The sequence below is a fragment of the Bubalus kerabau genome, chromosome X (genome assembly GCF_029407905.1).
Source record: "Bubalus kerabau isolate K-KA32 ecotype Philippines breed swamp buffalo chromosome X, PCC_UOA_SB_1v2, whole genome shotgun sequence".
In the NCBI taxonomy this organism is placed as follows: Eukaryota; Metazoa; Chordata; class Mammalia; order Artiodactyla; family Bovidae; genus Bubalus; species Bubalus kerabau.
In genome coordinates, this window is record NC_073647.1 from 153,232,750 (window position 1) to 153,253,532 (window position 20,783).

General features: G+C 39.5%; 1 protein-coding gene across 1 annotated transcript in view; it reads right to left on the reverse strand.

The window, feature by feature from the left end:
- Window positions 1–6,271: 6,271 nt before the first annotated feature.
- The window catches only part of CLTRN (collectrin, amino acid transport regulator), a 37,076-nt gene continuing 22,564 nt past the window's right edge, over window positions 6,272–20,783 (reverse strand). Inside the window, exons 5-6 of the mRNA XM_055565207.1 lie at window positions 18,195–18,389; window positions 6,272–6,768 (exon numbers count right to left, since the gene is read on the reverse strand). Coding sequence (XP_055421182.1) covers window positions 6,612–6,768; window positions 18,195–18,389 — 352 coding nt within the window. The 3' untranslated portion in view covers window positions 6,272–6,611. The remainder of the gene's footprint in view (window positions 6,769–18,194; window positions 18,390–20,783) is intronic.

Sequence of the window (20,783 nt, forward strand, 5' to 3'; positions counted from 1 at the left end):
CCCAAGTAATGAAGAAACAGGGATGGCTGACTCACTCCCACATACCTGGCAGACAAGTCACAGGTACCAATCCTCGATATAGGAGAATCTGAGTATCATCAGAATTTGACCAGATGCACAAAGTTCTACTGTGAATTAACTTGTCAATCCAACAGAACAGCTTATCCATCCAGTCAGATAAAATTTTTTAACTGAATTGATAGGTAGGCCAGTTGATTCAACAAATATCAACTGGTTCAATGATAAGTCAGAGAATAAAAAAAAATCATTTAAAAACAGTCATTACCTAATTGAATTAAAGTTATTACTGGAATAATTAGCTGAGTCGCCACAAGCTGCTCTGTCTGTCTCTTCAGGGGTTATATAGGATTATAGCCAATGGGGGGGAAATGAGGGATCATGGTGGTTAGAATGAATGTGTACGGACGGATGTTTTTTTCTTTGCAATTACACTAGTGGAGTTTTGTAGGTTTTAATACCTCTGGGCTGAAAATTCAAATAAATACTTCATTTATGTGTAGTTGTGTCTTTCTAGGCGGGCAGGCTATCTACTTCTGAGATTAAGCCAGTATAGTTATGAATTATTCATACAGCAAAATATTTTCCTTAAATAAATCTTTATTACTTTTTATGGCATCAAGTTGAGAAGTTTCACTATGAATTTTAATAAATAAAAATTGCATTGACAGTGCACATTTTCTTTATTAATCCTGCTGGTTTTATTCATTTCATTCTGTTCTCGCAATAGCTCTTTGGGCAGATAGGGCAAGTATTAGTTCCTTTTTAAAGCTAGTCTATTTACATCAAATGGAAATAAGTTGTTGCTTCCTCTCCACTTTTATGAACCCCTACTCACCTGGGGCCACCCACTTAGTAAATGGTGGTGTAAGGATTAGAACTTAGGCAATATAGGGACTTCCCTGGTGGTCCAGTGGCTAAGACTCTGCGATCCCAAGGCAGGGAGTCCAGGTTCAATCCCTGATCAGGGAACTAGATCCCACATTCTGTAACTAAGAGTTCGCATGCTGCAACTAAAAAGATCCTGTATGCTGCAAGGAAGATCCCACATGCTGCAACTAAGACAATGCAGCCAAATATATAAATATTTTAAAAATGACTCAGGAATAGAGGTAATAAATATACCATGTATTAATCTACACTCTGAGATCTGGGGCAGCGTCCTATCAGTAAACACTTGACTATTTCTGCATTCAATAATATTAAGTACAAAAAATAAAGACCACTGAGTACAATAAATATAGATCATAAAGAGTACTATATCTGTTTGGGTCAGGGGTTGCTGTCAAACGGTTTTTAGAGGGTTTTGGATTTTGGAGTTGCAGGATTGTGAAAGTGTGTTCTCTTAGCCTTGGTGCTCTCTCTCCACCACTGCGTGAAGCACTCATCATTTGAGATACAATGACTACTTAATGCACGTTTTATCTCTTATTCCAAGCCTTCTCTGAATAGGAAGCAACCTGTTGGTGGTCAGCAGAGAGAACCATTAAGCCTAAGCATTTTCTCCACCACCTTCATTATGCACAAGAGGCAACTCTTTTCTTTCACTACTGAGAACTCAACCATGCTTTACACAACATCTCTTAATTTTTCATCACTGGTATCTTTATTTCCCTTTCAATTTCTTCTCTGGATTCTTTAAGAACAGTTAGAGGGACTTCCCTGGTGGTCCAGTGGTTAAGACTCCATGTTTCCAATGTGGGGGACACAAATTCAATCCCTGGTTGCTGGGAAGTAAGATTCTGTATGCTGCATAGGGTGGCCAAAAAAAAAAAAAAAGGTTAGAGAGAGGGGATGAGAAAAATGATAGGGTCATATCACAGAAAAGTCAAGAAGGGAGAGTGTCAAAAGGTGGGGAGCAGAGCGCCCTACACTGCTGAAGGGTCAAAAAGATTCAGGAAGTTGAGGACCAAGACGCTGTGACGTTGACAACCAGCAATTCACTAGTGACCTTTGAGGGAACAGTTTCTTCAGGGTTATGGGAATGGAGGGCTTCCCAGGTGGCGCTAGTGGTAAAGAACCTGCCTGCCAATGCAGGAGGCACATGTAATATAAGGGACACAGGTTTGATCCCTGGGTTGGGAAGATCCCCTGGAGGAGGGCATGGCAACCCACTCCAGTATTCTTGCTTGGAGAATCCCATGGACAGAGGAGCCTGGCAGGCTACAGTCCATGGGGTCTCACAGAGTCAGACACGACTGAAGCAACTTAGCACACATGCATGGGAATGGACCCCAGAAGGCACAGTTGGAGAGCATGTGGATGTTGGTGAAGCCAAGACAATAAATATAGACCTAATTTTTAATGAGCCAGGATTAACAACTTTTGAAGGTCTTCAGAATTAAGTTCCTTTTACCAGTTCCATGCACTTCCTCACTTTTCCATTAAAATCTGCTTTTCCTCAAGCACTGACAATAAAACACAACCAAAGCTGGTTTGTATTACATTGTCTTCTTTTTGTTTGTTTTCATTAAACTGCTGGCATTACAACAGTTTGTCTTCTAATATTTTACAACATAAATATACAATATTTCTGCTACACCATGGGTTAATATGCTCCTGTGAACTGGCCTGAAGCCTGCCTTACTAGGTATGACATATTTACATGGGGAACATCATTCCTAAATTTCAAAGAACTGACTAGAGAACTAACAGCTTGAAACATAGGTTAACTGTCATTTTTGTAGGGCAAAAATGACTGCATAGCAGCAATTTGATCTGGTTCAACCTCCTAAGTTTACAAATGCAACCTTGATATAAACAATATTGTCTTATTAGTTCACTAATTATGGTGGACTGTGAACTAATAGTGGAGGACAGATGGAATCCAGGAGTGATGAACACATGAGTATTAACTGAACTTTTGCTAAGTTTTGCAAAAGGGGCCACTTGTTCAGTGCAGCAAGACACTTGACCATGGCACCTTCTAGGCTTGCCTGCCCATGGTGGCTAGCGCTCACCTTGGTTCTACACCATGCCCAGGAGCTCTTGTGCCACTCTTTCCCATGGTCTTGGATATGACCTACCCATGCTGTTCTGGGAATCTATTTTCAGATTGGGCCAAAAGACATCAGACACTTGGGGAAAAAAAAAAACAAACAAACAAACCCTGGGATCTCTTTCTCTGCATCTGATTAAATGTCTCCATCCTACACCCCATACTCCCATGCCCATATTCATTCAAACTAAAATTTCCTTAAAAAGAATGGTATTCTCAGCAATAAACTGAATCTTGTCATAAATAATGAACAAATCCCTTCTAGGAAATTCTCTCTCTGTTTATATTTCCTGAACCTAGCATCTTATCTTACACAGAGTGTCTCCATTCAATAAATTCCTCAGGCAGGGAGAGAGGGATGGAGGAATGAATGGAGGAAGGGTCAAAGGAAGGTTAGTAGGAAACAAAACTTCCATGCATCTGCTTATGTAATTGAAAGAAAACAAGATGCAAAATTCAAAAATTAAAAATAAATAAAAAACAAGGTGTAAGATGGGAAATAAAATACTAAGTTAAGGGGCCCACTGACTTTTGCAATAAGGACTGGGAATCTGGAGTTTGAGGGATTTTATACTCTTTTTGGTTCTTCACCTGTGTTCTCTCCTATTCCTTGTTCCTTATCCAGGGATGAAAAATGTGTATACTTCACTTGATTATATTAATATCTGATCATGTATCATTCTAGATGCAAGAGTCCACTGCATTCTTTTATATAGTGATGTTTTGTATTGGCTGGTCCTTATGGAAAATATGGTAGATGAAACTACACCCCAAAAACCAAAATCTACCTGCATTTACATTTCTTCTGTGAAACAAATCAAAATATCATCATCTCAGCTCATTTTTTCTGCAGTGACTTGGTTTTCACATGCTTCTGTCTTTCCAGTTTCATTATAGTTTTTGCTAAGGACTGGGAGACAAGAGTGACAGCCATATTTCCACTCAATTTACAACATTTTATTTCCACTACATATCACCTCACAATGTGTTCCTTTGTGGGACATTACAGGATCATTATTTTTAAAATGAAAGGTATGGTTTATGACTGACTGCTGTCTAATTACCCTCAATGTTTGTCAAAGCCAGTGCAGGAGACATAAGCTCTATTTTGCTGTTATATTGATGGTCAACTTTACAGCGCATTTCTGCTAGCAAAGAAAACTTCCTCAGCAAGGATATTTAGTGGAACAGACCTTTGCAAGTGGAACAAATCCCCTCAGCTTCATGATAAACAGTGAAGAAAATGATCTAGTGATCAAATTGGTCCATCTCATGCCTTCAAAATAAAAAGGGATATGGGAAGTGAGTTAGAGACTACTGCTATAACACCAACTGTTGGTGATGGCAGTGGGTGGAGACTGAGCTGCAAATTTTCTATCAATTCAGTTCAGTTCAGTTGCTCAGTCCTGTCTGACTCTTTGTGACCCCATGAACTGCAGCATGCCAGGCCTCCCTGTCCATTACCAACTCCTGGAGTCCACCCAAACCCATGTCCATAGAGTCGGTGATGCCATCCAACCATCGCATCCTCTGTCGTCCCCTTCTCCTCCCGCCCTCAATCTTTCCCAGTACATGCATAATAATTATTATTAGAATTTAGAACGATACCTATCTGGAAGTAAAATCAAGTCTATTAGTATGATTCTTTTAATTGGAGGATAATTGCTTTACAATATTGTGTTAGTTTCTGTCATACATCAACATAAATCAGCCACAGCTATACATATGTCCCCACCCTGTAGAACCTGCTCCCCACCTCCCACCCCATCCCACCCTCTAGGCTGCCACAGAGCACCAGGTTTGAGCTCCCTGCATCATACAGCACATTCTCACTGGCTATCTATTTTACATATGGTAATATAAATGTTTCAATGTTCGTCTTTCGATTGGTCCCAAACTCTCCTTCCCCTCTACTGTGTCCACAAGTCTGTTTTCTACGTCTGCATCCTCATTGCTGCCTGCAAATAGGTTCATCAGTACCATCTTTCTAGATTACATATATATGCATTAATATATGATACTTGTTTTTTTCTTTCTGAGTTACTTCACTCTGTATAATAGGCTCTAGGTTCATCTACCTCATTAGAACTGACTCAAATGTGTTCCTTTTGATGGCTGAGTAATATTCCATTGTATATATGTACCACAACATTTTTATCCACTCATCTGTCGATGGACATCTAGGCTGCTTCCATGTCCTAGGTATTGTAAATAGAGCTGTAATGAACATTGGGTTACATGTGTCTTTTTCAATTCTGGTTTTCTCAGGGTATATGCCCAGTGGTGGGATTCCTGGGTCATATGGTAGTTTTATTCCTAGTTTTTTAAGGACTCTCCACACTGTTCTCCATAGTGGCTGTATCAATTTACATTCCCATCAACATTGCAAGAGTGTTCCCCTTTCTCCACACCCTTTCCAGCATTTATTGTTTGTAGACTTTTTGATGATGGCCATTCTGACCAGTGTGAGGTGATACCTTATTGTAGTTTTGATTTGCATTTCTCTGATAATGAGTGATGTTGAGCATCTTTTCATGTGTTTATTAGCCATCTGTATGTCTTCTATGGAGAACTGTTTGTTTAGGTCTTCTGCCTACTTTTTGATTGGGTTGTTTGTTTTTCTGGTATTGAGTTGTATGAGCTGCTTGTATATTTTAGAGATTAATCCTTTGTCAGTTGTTTCATTTGCTATTATTTTCTCTCATTCTGAGGGTAAAATCAAGTCTAAAAACTACAATCTTCAAGCAGGGATACACACAACAAAAGCAATTTATTTCTAGGACTGGAAAGCAGATTAAACAACATAAAAATTAAACTTACTATGTTCCACAGTGTGAAAACAAATTGCAGACCACAGTCAGTCAGTTAATCAAAAAAAGATGATAAGTACTTTATTAAGTTAGCATAGACTGTACTTTTACAAACTGCAGAGCTGCCCTATCAGAGACTTGTAGAAAAAATATATAAGCAACTGTTGGTATGATAACAGGATCAAGTTCCACCTTGTATTTCAACACTCCCATTTTTATCCATCCAATTTACAGTAATTATTTGTTATTCTTCCTTATCTAATCATATACAGAATATGATATTTAAAAGGATCCATTTTCAATGATTTAGACACCATATTACAGGCATTCTCCACTGGAAAAATATTTTTTTCTTAGATCTTCAAAAGTGTGATATATATATATATATATATATATATATACACACACACATATATATGTATATATATGTGTGTATATATATATATATATATATATATATATATATGCTGGCCTGACCTTATGACTAGAAATGCTTAAATACTAATATATTTTTAAAATCAATAACTGCAAATGCCACATGACTACACTCATACACTGTGTTGTCAGGGAATTATTTTAGAATATTTTGAATAGTCAGCAGCTTATGATTCCAATAGTCTTCATGGGTATAATTCATTGCCTTTTCATTTCATGCACATTCAAAATTCTTACAAAAGAAGAATGATGAAAACAAAATATATAGTCTTGCCTCGATAAACTGTGATGCTCAGCAGTTGCACAGACACAAGTGTTGAGTTTCAGGGGGGGAGCAAAACAGTAGCCCTTCAGAGAGGGGTGAGCCGCTCATCTTCTGTCACAAAAGCATCGTTAATGTGCCCTCCTTTCATGTCCAGGGGATCACAGGGGATGCCATTTTCAATCGTGATCACATTTTCACACTTATCTTCACTGTCTTCCATTTCAGATGGTCCTTTGTTCTTCCTAAATGCACATAAAAAGAATGATTGGGATCTAGATCTAGGAAGAGAAAGCATGGTCTTCTGTTCCAAGATGGAGATCAGGAAAGGGAAGAGAAACCTTAGGATGATTGGAAAAATGGGTGACATTGTGTATTTTCAAATAAATTTCAAGGATCATAAAAAGTTGATGAGGTGAAAAGATGGTATCAAGATCAGAAATCTGCATGGATTATATATATATGAAAGAATATATATATTTATATAAATGAGTATGCTTTTATATACACATATATTCATATGTACATTCATACACACAAACTGCATGAAGGAATGTGAGGGAAATGTATAATCAGATTGAAATGAAATATCAAGAAGCAAACTCATATTACTTTGTAGAAGGATGTAATCATTATAAACTGCAGGTATCAATCCTTGCCTCTACTCATTACAAAATAGTTGTATTCATTTGTAAGTCAGGTTTTTGGAACTCAGAACACATTTTACTAATTACATTACAATTCATAGCTATAATCCCAGGTTATTTCAAAAAATTCAATTTAACAGGATAAATTTTTAAGTTACTCATTCTCAGACCCTTTGAAAACCCTGATATCTCAACCTAAGTGGTAACCAGTCCCTTAATATTTCCCTGGGGTGTGGAAAAATATAGCCTTGAATTCAAAGATTCTTCCTGTCTTTTGTGAAAGGCCAAGACACTGAGCCAACTGTGCTCAACTATCACAAAGGAAGGTGGAGAAGAGAAACGTGAGTGAGTACCTCTAGGCAACCAGAGGGCAGAAGAGTTTCTCTGAGGATTATCATAGGTTGTTGGGGCACCATGGAGGCACGATGTTAGGCATGAGGCTTCCAGACCTGTCAGAGATTCTCTTGTCCCAGAAATTTGTGGAAACTCCAAAGAGGCAGACCTGAGTGGATCACATGGCTGGGATGGTGGACATTGCCGAGGTGACCAGAATGGACTCCCACCACTATGAAAGTCCCTTAGAACCTTAGTGAGTCTCCAGTGGGTGAGGAAGTGATGAAGATGCCCCAGTGATGACCAAGGTCTATGGGTCCTACATGAGAGTTCATTTTCAAAGTGCTTTAAAGAACATGGTGGAGGAAGGCAGAGAAAAGAGAGAACGAGAGAGCTCTTGTTTACAAAATAATGACAACTATAATTAATGAGGCTGGCTATGCTAAACAACAGATTTTCAGTGTAGATCCAACAGCCTTTTATTGGAAGAACATGCCACCCAGGACTTCCATAGCTAGAGAGGAGAAGTCAGTCCCTGCCTTCAGAGTTTCAGAGCACAGACTGACTTTCTTGTTAGTGGCTAATTAGCTGGTGACTCAAAGTTGAAGCCAATGCTCATTTATCATTCTGAAAATTCCAAGGCCCTTAGAACAAAGCCTGGATAACAGCACATCTTTTTACAACATGGTTCACTGGATATTTTTAAGCCCACTCTTGAGGCCTACTGCTCAGGAAAAGATTCCTTTCAAAGTATTACTGCCCATTGACAATGCACCTGGTCACCCAAGAGCTCTGATGGAGATATATAAGAAGATTAATGTTGTTCTTATGGCTGTTAACACAGCACCCATTCTGCAGTCCATGGATCAAGGAGTACTTTCGACTTTCAAGTCATATTATTTAAGAAATACACTTCATCAGGCTAGAGCTGCCGTAGTGATTGCTCTGGTAGATCTGGGCATAGTCAGTCAAAACATTCTGTGAAGGAGTCACCATTCTAGATTCCATTTAGAACATTCATGATTCATGGGAAGAAGTCCAAATATCAACATTCACAGGAGTTTGGAAGAAGATGATTCCAATCATCAGGGATAACTTGGAGGGGTTCAAGGCTTAAGTGGAGGAAGCAGCTGCAGATGTGGTAGAAAAAGCAAGAGAACTAGAATTAAAAGTGGAGCCTGAGAATGTGACTGAATTGTTGCAATCCTGTGAGAAAACTTTAACAGAATAAGAACTTGCTTTTTATGGATGAGCCAAAAAAGTGGTTTCTTGAGATGGAATCTACTCAGTAAAATTGCTGTGAAGATGATGAAACGTCAACCAGGGATTTAAAATATTGCATAAACTTTGATAATACAGCGACAGGGTTTGAAAGGATTAACTCCAATTTTGAAAGCAGTTCTATTGTGGGTAAAATTGTACCAAACAGCATTGCATGTTACAGACAAATGCTTCATGAAAGGAAGAGTCAATCAATGTGGAAAACTTTGCTGTCTTATTTTCAGAAATTGCCACAGCCACCCAGCCTTCAGCAACTACCACCCTGTTCAGTCAGCAGCCATCGACATTAAGGCAAGACCCTTCTCTAATAGAAAGGTTATAATTTGCTGAAGGCTCAGATGATGGTTAGCATTTTTTATCTCCAAAATATTTTTAAATTAAGGTATGTACAGTGATTTTTTAAGACATACTGCTATTGCACAGTTCATAGTCTACAGTAGAATGTAAACATAGCTTTTAAATGCCCTGGGAAACCAAAAACATGTGGATCACTTTATTGCAGTCTACTGAAGCCTGCTACATCTCTGAGGTATGCCTGTACTTTTCTCGTTACCTCTTTTGCCCATTTTCTGTCTGGATTTATGACAAATAGCCCCTGGAAGACTCCTAAGACGTACTTTCAGGTGTTTTACTCACAGGTTGCTTTCTTTTATTTTTAAATCCTCTTCCTGAACGATGCAGGAAGAACGGAAGTCACTAACACTCAATTTTATTTTTCAGGAAAAAGAATTCATGTTTTTAGCAGAACATCAAATAGGAATGATCCAGAAAGATAAGTTTTATTATACTTAGAGCAATGCACAGGCAGTGAATCAGTTTATTACAGGACATACTGCGAAATGTGACAAAGGGCTGTATTACTGTTAGATAACCTTTGAGCTTCTTATCATGTCCCTCAGCCAGCAAGTTACTGAGTCTGCAGTTTGTGAAGGCCACAATGTCGAGACTCTGAACAACTGGATCTAAAGTCACAAAAGAATAATATGTGCATAATTTTCCATGAACACAGTTCTCATTTTGATACATTTCCATAGCTATTTTGCTCAGAATCTTTTTGATGAAGAAATCCTTCTTCTAAAGAAGAGAAACTTGTTCTCATTCATCTACTTCTTCCTTTTTCATTCTTTCCCATTCCTTTTGATGCCTGGTGGATCATTTTCCCTTCGTGACTGAGAGAGGGCAAGTTTCTTGCCATGATCTACAAGTGTCCTGCCCTCTGCAATTTTTCTTCTAATTCCATAAAAAACATTTTTTAATTGAAGAAACTGGCAAATGAACACTAGCAGTCATTACTTCTAAGACTACCATTGATTGCATTGTCACTTATTTCGGAATGCTCCATCCATTAAGATTTTTGTAATATGGGTTTCATACTTACATACACAAATTTCAGGGTAAAACTTGAATGTTAAAAACCTATTTATTGTTGTGAATAAGTATTACTCACTCCAAGCCTGATGAAGAGTGATTTAGGGAGAAATTGCATGACCTAGGGCTTTCCTGGTGGCTCAGATGGTAAAGAATTCACCTGCAATGCAGGAGACCTGGGTTCAATCCCTGGTTGGGGAAGATCTCCTGCAGGAGGGCATGGCAATCCCCTCCAGTATTCTTGCCTGGAGAATCCCCATGGACAGTGGAGCCTGGCAGGCTACAGTCTATGGGCAAAGAACTCGACATGACTGACTAAGCACAGCACAGCATAGGCATTTTTTATGATAATTTATAAATATAAATTTGTCACTAGAGTATCATTCCTACTGAACCATCACTTTTGCTTTTTAAAATCCGTAAAAAGGGAGCGAAGGATAAGTGAACTTTGGAGTTTTTCTTTTTTATTGAGCCCTTTCTGTTCACTTTAGGACAAGAACTGTGTCTCTTCCAATGCATAATAGGCACTCAAAACATAGGTATTGAATGAGTGTTGGGTAATATGAATGGACATGATGTGTTCGATGGTTATAGAATGTCAGTTGCCTTTGCTTTTTGGACAACGTGGAGAGTGATAGGATACCCATGTCTACAGGAGGAGGGGCCAAAGAATTCTAGTCCTCTGGTGGGTGATTTCACCTGGCTGGAGGACCTTATCATCACAGGAAATCGTATGTCCACCCAAAGTGGAACTGATTATTGACTGCTGATGCTTAGGATGGACAGTGGAGTATCTTAACCCTGAGGAAGTAAAAACACAGCAGCCTGTCCTTACCTAGGTCTCTGGGACTACAACCCGCCAACTTCCATTCCCAGCATTGGGGCTGTAATGGCACATTTGGACCTTTGACAGTAGCATGTACAATGGCAAAATAGTTTCAAGTGATTACAGTGAGATCTATGGTGTTGGAATGCTACTTGAATGTTATCAACTCCACCTATTTGAAATTAATAAACCATCAGTGAAGCCTGGCAAAAATCTATACCACTTCTAGTTTCTAAGGTATGAAAATGAGTATTTTCCTCCATCCATTTAAAAAAATAACTCTTCAAGAAATACAAGAAATATCACATGTGTGTATTTCCCTCCTCCCTTCCTCTTTTCCTTCTTTCTCTCTTTTTTCTCTTTCTTCTGGTAGATCCTATTCAAAATCTGCCTTGGGTTATTGTCTGAGTAACTTTGTGTAGAGCATCCATCCATCCATTTATCCAATTGTTTGTTTCATCACCCAGTTACTCTCTAATCATCTATCCATCCACCCACACATCCATCCATCTATTAGTTTATTATCCAGCCAGCCAGTCATTGATCTGCATTCATTGATATATCCATTTATCTGTCTTTCTCGCTAGCCAGACACTCATGTCTGTCCATCCAGCTTTAAGCACACTGGTGGAGTGTCTATTCTATGCTGAATTCAGTTCAACTGTTTTTACAAAATATCTTTTAATTTGTGTTTGACGCAGTCCATGGGGTCGCTGAGGGTCAGACGTGACTGAGCAACTTCACTAGCACTTTTCACTTTCATGCATTGGAGAAGGAAATGGCAACCCACTCCAGTGTTCTTGCCTGGAGAATCCCAGGGACCGGGGAGCCTGGTGGGCTGCCATCTATGGGGTCACACAGAGTCAGACACGACTGAAGTGACTTAGCAGCAGCAGTTCCTCCTGAGAGACTCAGGTTAAAAAAAAATGGTGATGGAGCTGGGCAGGAACACAGAATTTTGTTTTTAAAAAATGTATCTTCTCAGTGCATCACATCTGGAGGCACTTGTCATTTTGTGTCATTGGTGGTGATATTCACCAAATTTCTCCCTTTACAAAATACAAATATCTCTGTATAATCAGTACATTGCTCATAGGAGTGTTGCATTGAGACCCTGTGAGTATCCTATTCTCTAATCAACTTCTACTCAGTGATAGTACCCATTGAGAAGCCTCCGCAGAATCAATTACTATATGGTGATTTTCTGTTTCTGTTATACCTATCCAGACCACTGAAACTTTCTCCACATCAGCAATAAAGCTGTTTTACTTTCTTATCACTTGTGTATTCACTGAATTAGCACTTTTATTTCCTTCAAGAACTTTTCCCTCACATTCACAACTTGCCTAACTGATTGGTGTAAGAGGTCTAGCTTTCAGCCTGTCTCAGCTTTCAACATGCTTTCCCCACTAAGCTCAATCATTTCTAGCTTTTGATTTAAAGTGAGATACGTGACTCTTTCTTTCACTTGAACACTTAGAAGCCACTGTAGGGTTATTAATTAGCCTGATGTCAATAGTCTTGTCTCAGGAAATAGAAAGGCCCGAGGAGAGGGAGAGAGATGGGTAAAAGCTGGTTGGTGGAGCAGTCAGAACACACAATATTCACCATTAAGTTTGTCATCTTATATGGGCATGGTCTATGGAGCTCACACCCCAAATTCCAACAGTAACATCAAAGATCACTGATCACAGATCACCATAACAAATAAAAAAATAATGAAAATGACTGACACATTGCAAGAATTACCAAATGTGACACAGAGACACAAAGTGAACAAATGCTGTTGGAAAAATGGTGCTGATAGACTTGCTTGATGCGGGCTGCCATAAAACTTCAATCTGTAAAAAACTCCCATAAAACCTCAATTTGTAAAAAACACGCAATAAAGTGAAGCACAAGAAAAGGAGGTCGGTCTGCTTGTATTGGGTGGCCCACGTGGCAAAGCGGTGTTAAGTTTGCTCAAGATAAACTAGTGGCAGCTAAAACCAGAAAGAGTATTTCTGTCTCCCTTCAAACAAGATAAGGTTGAAAAGCCAAGGCTCAAGAACAGCCAGAAAAACAACAAAGGACACACAAATATGATTTCAAAACGGGCCAGAGTTAATGATTGGGGAATTGCAACTGTCATCTAATCAGCGTAGAAGAGCCCTGGGAAACTGCAGTGTTGCTAGAACAATTTTAGTGGGCGTTGCAGCATAGTGAGACTGGTGGGCTTTGGCACCAAGGACATCTGGTTTAAATACTAGAACCATTACGGTCTAACAATATGTGTGTAGGCAGGTCTCTTTTTATCTGCCATGTGATAGCAAAAACAATGCAAATTAGTGTCTATTACAAAGACGACTGCTTTGTATACATCATCTTATCTAATGCCTACTGTAATACTATGTGGATTTTACTATCATCTGTTTTTGAAAGAAAGAACTGAGACTCAAACATGGAGAGCAACTTGTCTTTCAGAACTGACTGGTGAAAGGAATGGACCTGGAACTTACTTCATCTTCCCACACTTCGCTCAACACACATATTTGATTCCTATTGACTGTGTACATTTAAGATTAGCAAAGTAAAACAATTATCAGCTCTAACATTTCTCAGTTCATTTACATTTCTATTTTCAAGACAGTTCACTCATTTGACTGAGACTTTATAAGAACATGAAGTTTCAGTATGTGAAAACGTTGGCTGAGCCCCAGTCTCTTGCATGAAAAAATTCATACAAAGCCAAATGCACTTTTCTTTACTATTGAATTATGGGAAGAGAAATAAAACCAGAAGGAAATCAAGTGAATTTACTACTGACTCTGGTCAACTGTGACCATTAGCCAGTGTTCAATGTCCTGAGTCCTTGACCTGGCTTTGTTACAACTACAAGATTATCATCTCCTTATAGGCAAGGGCCACCCATGTTATCTCTGTACATCTCTTCCACAATACATTCTAGAGTTCCTATCACAGAACGCATGGTCAATAAAGGAATGGAATAAGATATTTTTACCTCTCTGGGCCTTGGCATCTGGAGAAATGGATACAGATCATTGTTTAAGGTCCCTTCCTAAGATAACAACGTTACAACAGTCCATTTATGTAAAAGATTCATGAATCAATTCTAATACATACATACAAGTCTGAAATTGCGCTGTGTCTGTGACTTTCCTTTTATAGCCCCAAATGCCAGGTTGCATAGAATTAGCACTTTGTAACTCCTTTTTGATGGTGATGCTTCTTTACACTGATACAGCATTCCCCAGTGTCTAAAGCACTTGTGTGTATTCTCTAATTTTGTCTTCCCATCAGCATCACTATTTAAGAAAATACTATCCTCATTTTCTGTATGTGACTGCATCAAGGCACTCAGCCAATAAATGCTAGGGCCTAAGACTGGGACCCAAAACCAAGAGTATCGATCCAGTGTTTTTTCAACTAAAACACACATCACCTCATCAACTTCATCATCATTCCCATTATCACATCATTCCCACCATTAAAGCCATCGCCATCATCCCCCATCACTGTCACCACCCTCATCATCGCCATTATCATAAAGCTGACCAAAGAGCTAAAATACCCACTTCCAGCCTGGGGCTAGACACAGATCTAGTACAGATGTCATTGCCAAGTATATGCAGTTTGTCTTAGTTGCCTTTCCACCTGCCCAACTTCCTAATCGTTCTCTAAAAGAAAAAAATCACTTTTCTAACTCTTTGCCTTCCACAAACCTCTTATCTCACAAACTGCTGTTCTCAACTAGATGGTAATAGAGAAAGGAAGCAATCTCCTCAAATTTACTTCCCGAAGAGGCAGCAGTTGTGATGACATGCTGAAACCTGCTGGTTCAGGCTTGCAAGAGGAGACTGTTAAATATTCAGAAATTTCAGAGTGGATAGGAAATCAGCAAATGCTACGAATCAGGGTATTGGTTTTTTAGAGAGAAGGCTGATTAGCCAGTTCACCACTATTACAGTAAACAGCTGACCTAACAAGGCCTCTGGCTTTTTAAAATAGGTGTTTGTTAACTAATAAAATCTCAGGCAATAGGCCAATGAATTGGAGAAGCTTCTTCTGCACTACTGTGGCAATATCTGGATGGAAAAGTGATCTTTTCCAGCATTCTTTAACCACAGAAATGGGTTAAGCTCATCTTGGATCATAATTACTATTTATTTAGTACATATTATACTTGATACACATTTCTCTCACCCAGTCTTCACGGAAGCCCTGTGAGACATTACCTCCCTCGTACAGATGGAGAAATTTGATGATGCAACAAACCTCGCTCAGCTAACAGGTATAGCTAGTATTTGAGTTCACCCAGTTTGGGCCACAGTGACTGCACACTTTCCACCCAGAGGTTCTGAACAATCAGTGGAATGCTGTTATTGACACGGCCAACAGAAGAGTTAAAGCTTCACCTGAGAATTTTCCCAAAGGTAACTTAAAAGGTGCACATGTCTTCGATGACACTGGCACTCTTCTCTGTAGAAGTAGAAAGGTGATTCAGATGACCCTGTGGCCCCTCCTGAGCCTCTAGGTTTAAGGTGTTCTATCACACAAACTATGTTCATTACTATCTAACCTGTCGATTGCATTCTTGAACAAATCTGTGTCTTCCTCAACACTAAAGGCTTTTGAGGGCAACTTCTATCTTTTTGACAAACAGACAAAAGTTTCATCACAAAGATCAGAGCTCCTCCCACTTCAAACTGCACCCTCTCCCCACTTTTGAAGCAATACTTGTCCCAAGAGAAACCCAGCAAAATTCTTCCATATCAAGTGGAAAACCTAACAAATCAATTTTTCTTCAGAAGGTTATCATGACTGTCCCGTCTCTATTTGCTAATTATTGATGCTCTCCAGGTTGACACAGGAGATTTCTCCATCTGTTTTCCTGGTTTGAACATGAACTAAATTTGTGAAGGCAAGCTTGTAGCAACTGGGTCACTTCTCCCAAGCAACAGATTATGATGCTACACGCCCAATTATTATATTACTGGAGAGTTTGCTCAGAAGGAAGATAGCTGATCCCAGTACAAATGAACTGAAAGACCAGCAATAGCAGGATAATAAAATAACACTAAGAGCTAACACTTACTCAGCACTTGCTGTGTGCCAGGCACTCCTTCAAGAATGATACTCTATTAACTTTTGATTCCAACAAATTAATTCTTTCTAACACACCTCACTGTCCCTCGAGGAAAGTTATCTATGCACAGATAGTAAAGAAACATTTAACCAACTTGACTCCAGCACCACAAACCATGTTCTCTTCAGCTTGGCTTCCCTGACTCACTGCCTGTGCTTCTTGATAGCCATACAGTTAATGCATTACATCCAAGAGCAGAGTCTAGCCAATAAATACTTTGAATCCAAGTAGTCCATCTCCAAAGCCCATTCTTCCACCAGCTACATCATAGCATACGAGTGAGGAAATTGGGAAACAAGAGGATGAAGTGAATTCATGAAGGTTACAACTGCTAGAAAGCATGGAATCCTAGCATTTCCAGATTAATATAAAACTTAAAGCTATTAAACACAGGCATGCAAATATCGCAACAAAATTTTTCCAATATTCTAGAAAGCAAAAGAAAACAAATTAATAATTTGGATCAAGTCTCTCAGCATTACATGTCATGCCAAGAGCAAGAAAATCAAGCAATTACAACTTGATCTTAATCCTAAGTTTAATTCAGGGACTAGACATAGATCACATTCATTCCATAGCATTTCACTGACCATTTGTGAAAAACAATTGCAAAGCTGCAAATTTAAAATGATTACCTTCTGCTAATAACCAGCGTGAACCATATGGAAAGTGGAAAATCTCAGCAGAAACATTTACTCGAACACAAACTTGGCCAAACACAACCTGCATGTCCCGTGTGGGCACCAACACTTTTGAAAACCAATGTGTATCCCTGTGATGCCCACTTCACAGAATTCCTCTTCCTTGGTGTCAGAAGGGAAGGTTTAGAAGCATCAAAGTAGAGCTGAGGACTCTCTCCACTTGCCCTCTGAATCAGAGGTGCTTGTAAACAAGAGTATTTTCTCCTTCCATTGTGAAAGCTTTGTTTCCTCCCTACCTCAGTAACTCTTTCACCACTCTGAAATTCTCTCTGGAAGTAATATCAATAAATTAGTGAGCAAAGCTTGCATGTGCCCCAGAATTCAGCTAAATGAACTCCATGAGTGGTAATTGAAATGTAAGTAGTTAAATCGGAAGCCCTCAAAAAAGTGAACTAGCTGGATATTCATTAAAACATACCTCTTTCAATTGTACATCAACTAAGTTTTAATTAAAACAATGCATCTCCTTCAGAGAATGAACTTGAGTGGCTCTGTGTAGAGCAAAGGAGCCTACATGTTCAACAAGTGTTCCAGGTGATCCTGATACAGGGAGATGATTCAAAGGCCACTGTGAAGAAGATGGGTCTATATAAAATCACACGGCTCGAGGGAAAAGCGTCCGAAGGGAGGGAATGTAAAGACATCACAAAGTATCTGGTACAAGATGGTGGCTATAGGTACTGGAAGAGGCAGGCCAGAGAGGGTAGGAGAACAATGGTGGAAGAACCAGGATTTGGAGGTGGGTGAAAATCAAAGTTTAACTCTGCCTATCGGAGAAGCCTGCTAAGCTCTGTATATCCAGTGTAAAAAACCATTACCCACATGTTAAAAACAACTCTAGATATGGAATGGAGAAGGCAATGGCATCCCACTCCAGTGCTCTTGCCTGGAGGATCCCAGGGACGGGGGAGCCTGGTGGGCTGCAGTCCATGGGGTTGCGAAGATTCGGACATGACTGAGCGACTTCCCTTTCACCTTTCACTTTCATGCATCGGAGAAGGAAATGGCAACCCACTCCAGTACTCTTGCCTGGAGAATCCCAGGGACGGGGGAGCCTGGTGGGCTGCCCTCTATGGGGTCACACAGAGTCGGACACGACTGAAGCGATTTAGCAGCAGCAGATATGAAACATTCACATGGTGTAGAAAAGAAAGATGACAATAGAAGTAGTCTGAGTTAAGTAAGGGACTCTGGACTCCAAAAAGTGTCCAAAAACAAAAGCATAAGTGATATTTTGAAAATTGTCCACTTTTTCAGTTTACAATATAAGGGATTCACTTCAGGTAGGGGAAAATCATCTCCTTATTTTTCCAAGTCATGAGGAAACAGGAAAATGCTCTTTCAATGTCTCCCTTTATAAATATCTTACCTTCTATGTTGCCGGATTCCTGAAAAAATCAATAGCATGGTTGCCACAAGGACGATGCAGAATATCACACCAAATATAATAATCCAGATGGGCACAGATGGGTCAGTAGGTGGTGCAAGAGTGGAAGGAATTCTTAAAAATTCCAGAGTCTGGTCATTCAAAAAGAAGGCATTGTTGATCCGGTTTCTATTCATTCTAAAATACAAGGATGATTAAAAACAAACAAGAGAGAAGAAACATTAGAAACCAAAGGTAGAGCCCTGTGTCCCCGGGATTACCACCCTCTCTGTAAACAGAGCATCTCCCCAGCAGAAGATTCCAGGTCGAACAGACAGTCTGATGAGGGCAATCATGCTGTGGTTTTCTGCTACAGAGGTGCCTGATATGCACTACTGCCCTCCATTGTCACGAATGTTCTAGAAATCACATGAAGTCCTGAGTTTTGAGCTCTGCCCACCACATTTTATTTCCTGAGAGGTAGCATCTAGATTAAAATGAGGGAACTCTCTCTTTTTTTTTTTTATTTTTTATTGAAGGATAATTGCTTTGCAGAATTTTGTTGTTTTCTGTCAAACCTCAACATGAATCAGCCATAGGTATACATATATCTCTTCCCTTTTGAACCTCCCTCCCATCTCCCACCCCATCCCACCCTTCTAGGTTGATACAGAGCCCCTATTTGAGTTTCCTGAGCCATACAGCAAACTCCCATTGGCTATCTATTTTATACATAGTAATGTAAATTTCCATGTTATTCTTTTCATACATCTGACCCTCTTCTCCCCTCTCTTTAGGTGGCTTACATGAACACCAACAGCCTGAAAACCCAAACTAATATGTAAAAAGTGGGTGATAAACATAAGAATAAAAGGAAATCAGGAGCACAAAGAAAACATGAAGCCAGGAGGAGCTGCGAATCCATCCGTTTGATCTTTTCTCTTTTTTTCCATTCAATTCAACAAACAATTGCTGAAAACTTGCTAAGTACCAAATCCTCTGCTAGGTGCTAGAGATACAAATGGTTAAAAAAAATAAAAAAATACCCCAGTAGCTTACAGTCTAGAACAACAGCCCACCAGTCCCTCCACAATCACAGTGCGTACAAAAAGTTCTATGAAAGAGGTAAAAATGGGCACAGTGGGAATACAGCAGAGGTGTCAGCATAGTAAAAAGTCAGAGCTGGTTTCCTAGGAAGACAAGTTTTGAGCTGTGCTTTGAGGGACAAGTGGGAATACTGCGGACCCAAAGTACTCACTTCAGACCTGTAGTCCGCACAGGAACTGGAGACCCGGTATACAGTATGATTTGTTTCGTCAACTGCAAGTAGTTCCATATGACTAAAGTAAATGGTGCTTTAGGAGCAAAAGTTTAGAAAAACACGAAGGTAAATGTGTTATGCTCCCTGGGGAAAATCTGCATTTTGGGTGGTGGTAGCAGTCAGGGAGGGATTGGTAGCAAAAACTTATTTGACCCAAACTAAATTTCTAGCTGGAATTTGCAAATTAGGTCGATTTCTTGGAGATACTGTATGGTCTTTTCTGAATTTACACTAGACGAGCTGATTTCAACAATCTCTAGAGCAGAACTGAAAACCAGAATATGTGAACCTTAGGTGATGTCAAATTTTCTAGGAGCTGCATTAAAAAAATAGTAATAGGCAAAACTGACTTTAATATAATATATATTTGCCCAATATATCCAAGAAAATATCATTTCAACATGTAATCAATAGTAAGTTGGTTCACATTTTATTCTGGGCACAGTCCTTGAAACTCGGTGTGTACTTGACAGAGCATATCTAGTCTTGGATTAGATACATTTCGAGGTCTTGAGAGCCACGTGTGGCTGCTGAGTTCTGTACTAGAGAGTGCACATCTTGAACCCGAGAGTAATAGCTTCAGAATCTCTGCAGACCAGTACCAGGGTGTCAGGAAAGACCACCCTCAGCAAATGAAAATCTACAGGGTGGCATGATTACTCATGTGAAGGAGAATCCTAGCCAGGTGATCTGCAGCACAGGACAATTTCAATGCAATTTTTATCAAACGATGGAACGATTTCTTTTTTGTAACCTAATTTTGATAACACAAAACTTTCCACAAAATGACGAGCCCCCCTACCAACAGATAATGGTAAAATGAAAAGCTGCTCTGTGTTCTCATTCTGTCTACTTTCTTGCTTAGCAGTCAGGCTGGTCAGAAGTTCTAGTTCAATACAAACTATATCTCCATCTACCACTGAAATCTCCAATAGGCGTCAATCAACATGGATACTTTCTAGACAAAATTGGCTTTGAATAAAGCCAGGTCCTCAAAACAGATAAAAAACAGGCATCTTAGAACTGATCTTTCATCCCCTCACCTAATTCGAGAGGTGTGGATACTCTATGGGGGGGGCGGTGGAGCGGATCACTGGTTGCGAAGGCATTGTGCCTGTGCTCAAGTCGTCACTCTATTTTTCTCACATGGTGACCTGGGAAAATCAATTAATCTCCCTGAGCCTCAATTTTCTCATTTATAAAGCAGGGATAGTAATAATTATTCAGAAATGACTGGTGTTGATACTAAAAGCCAAAGATGCATCAGAATA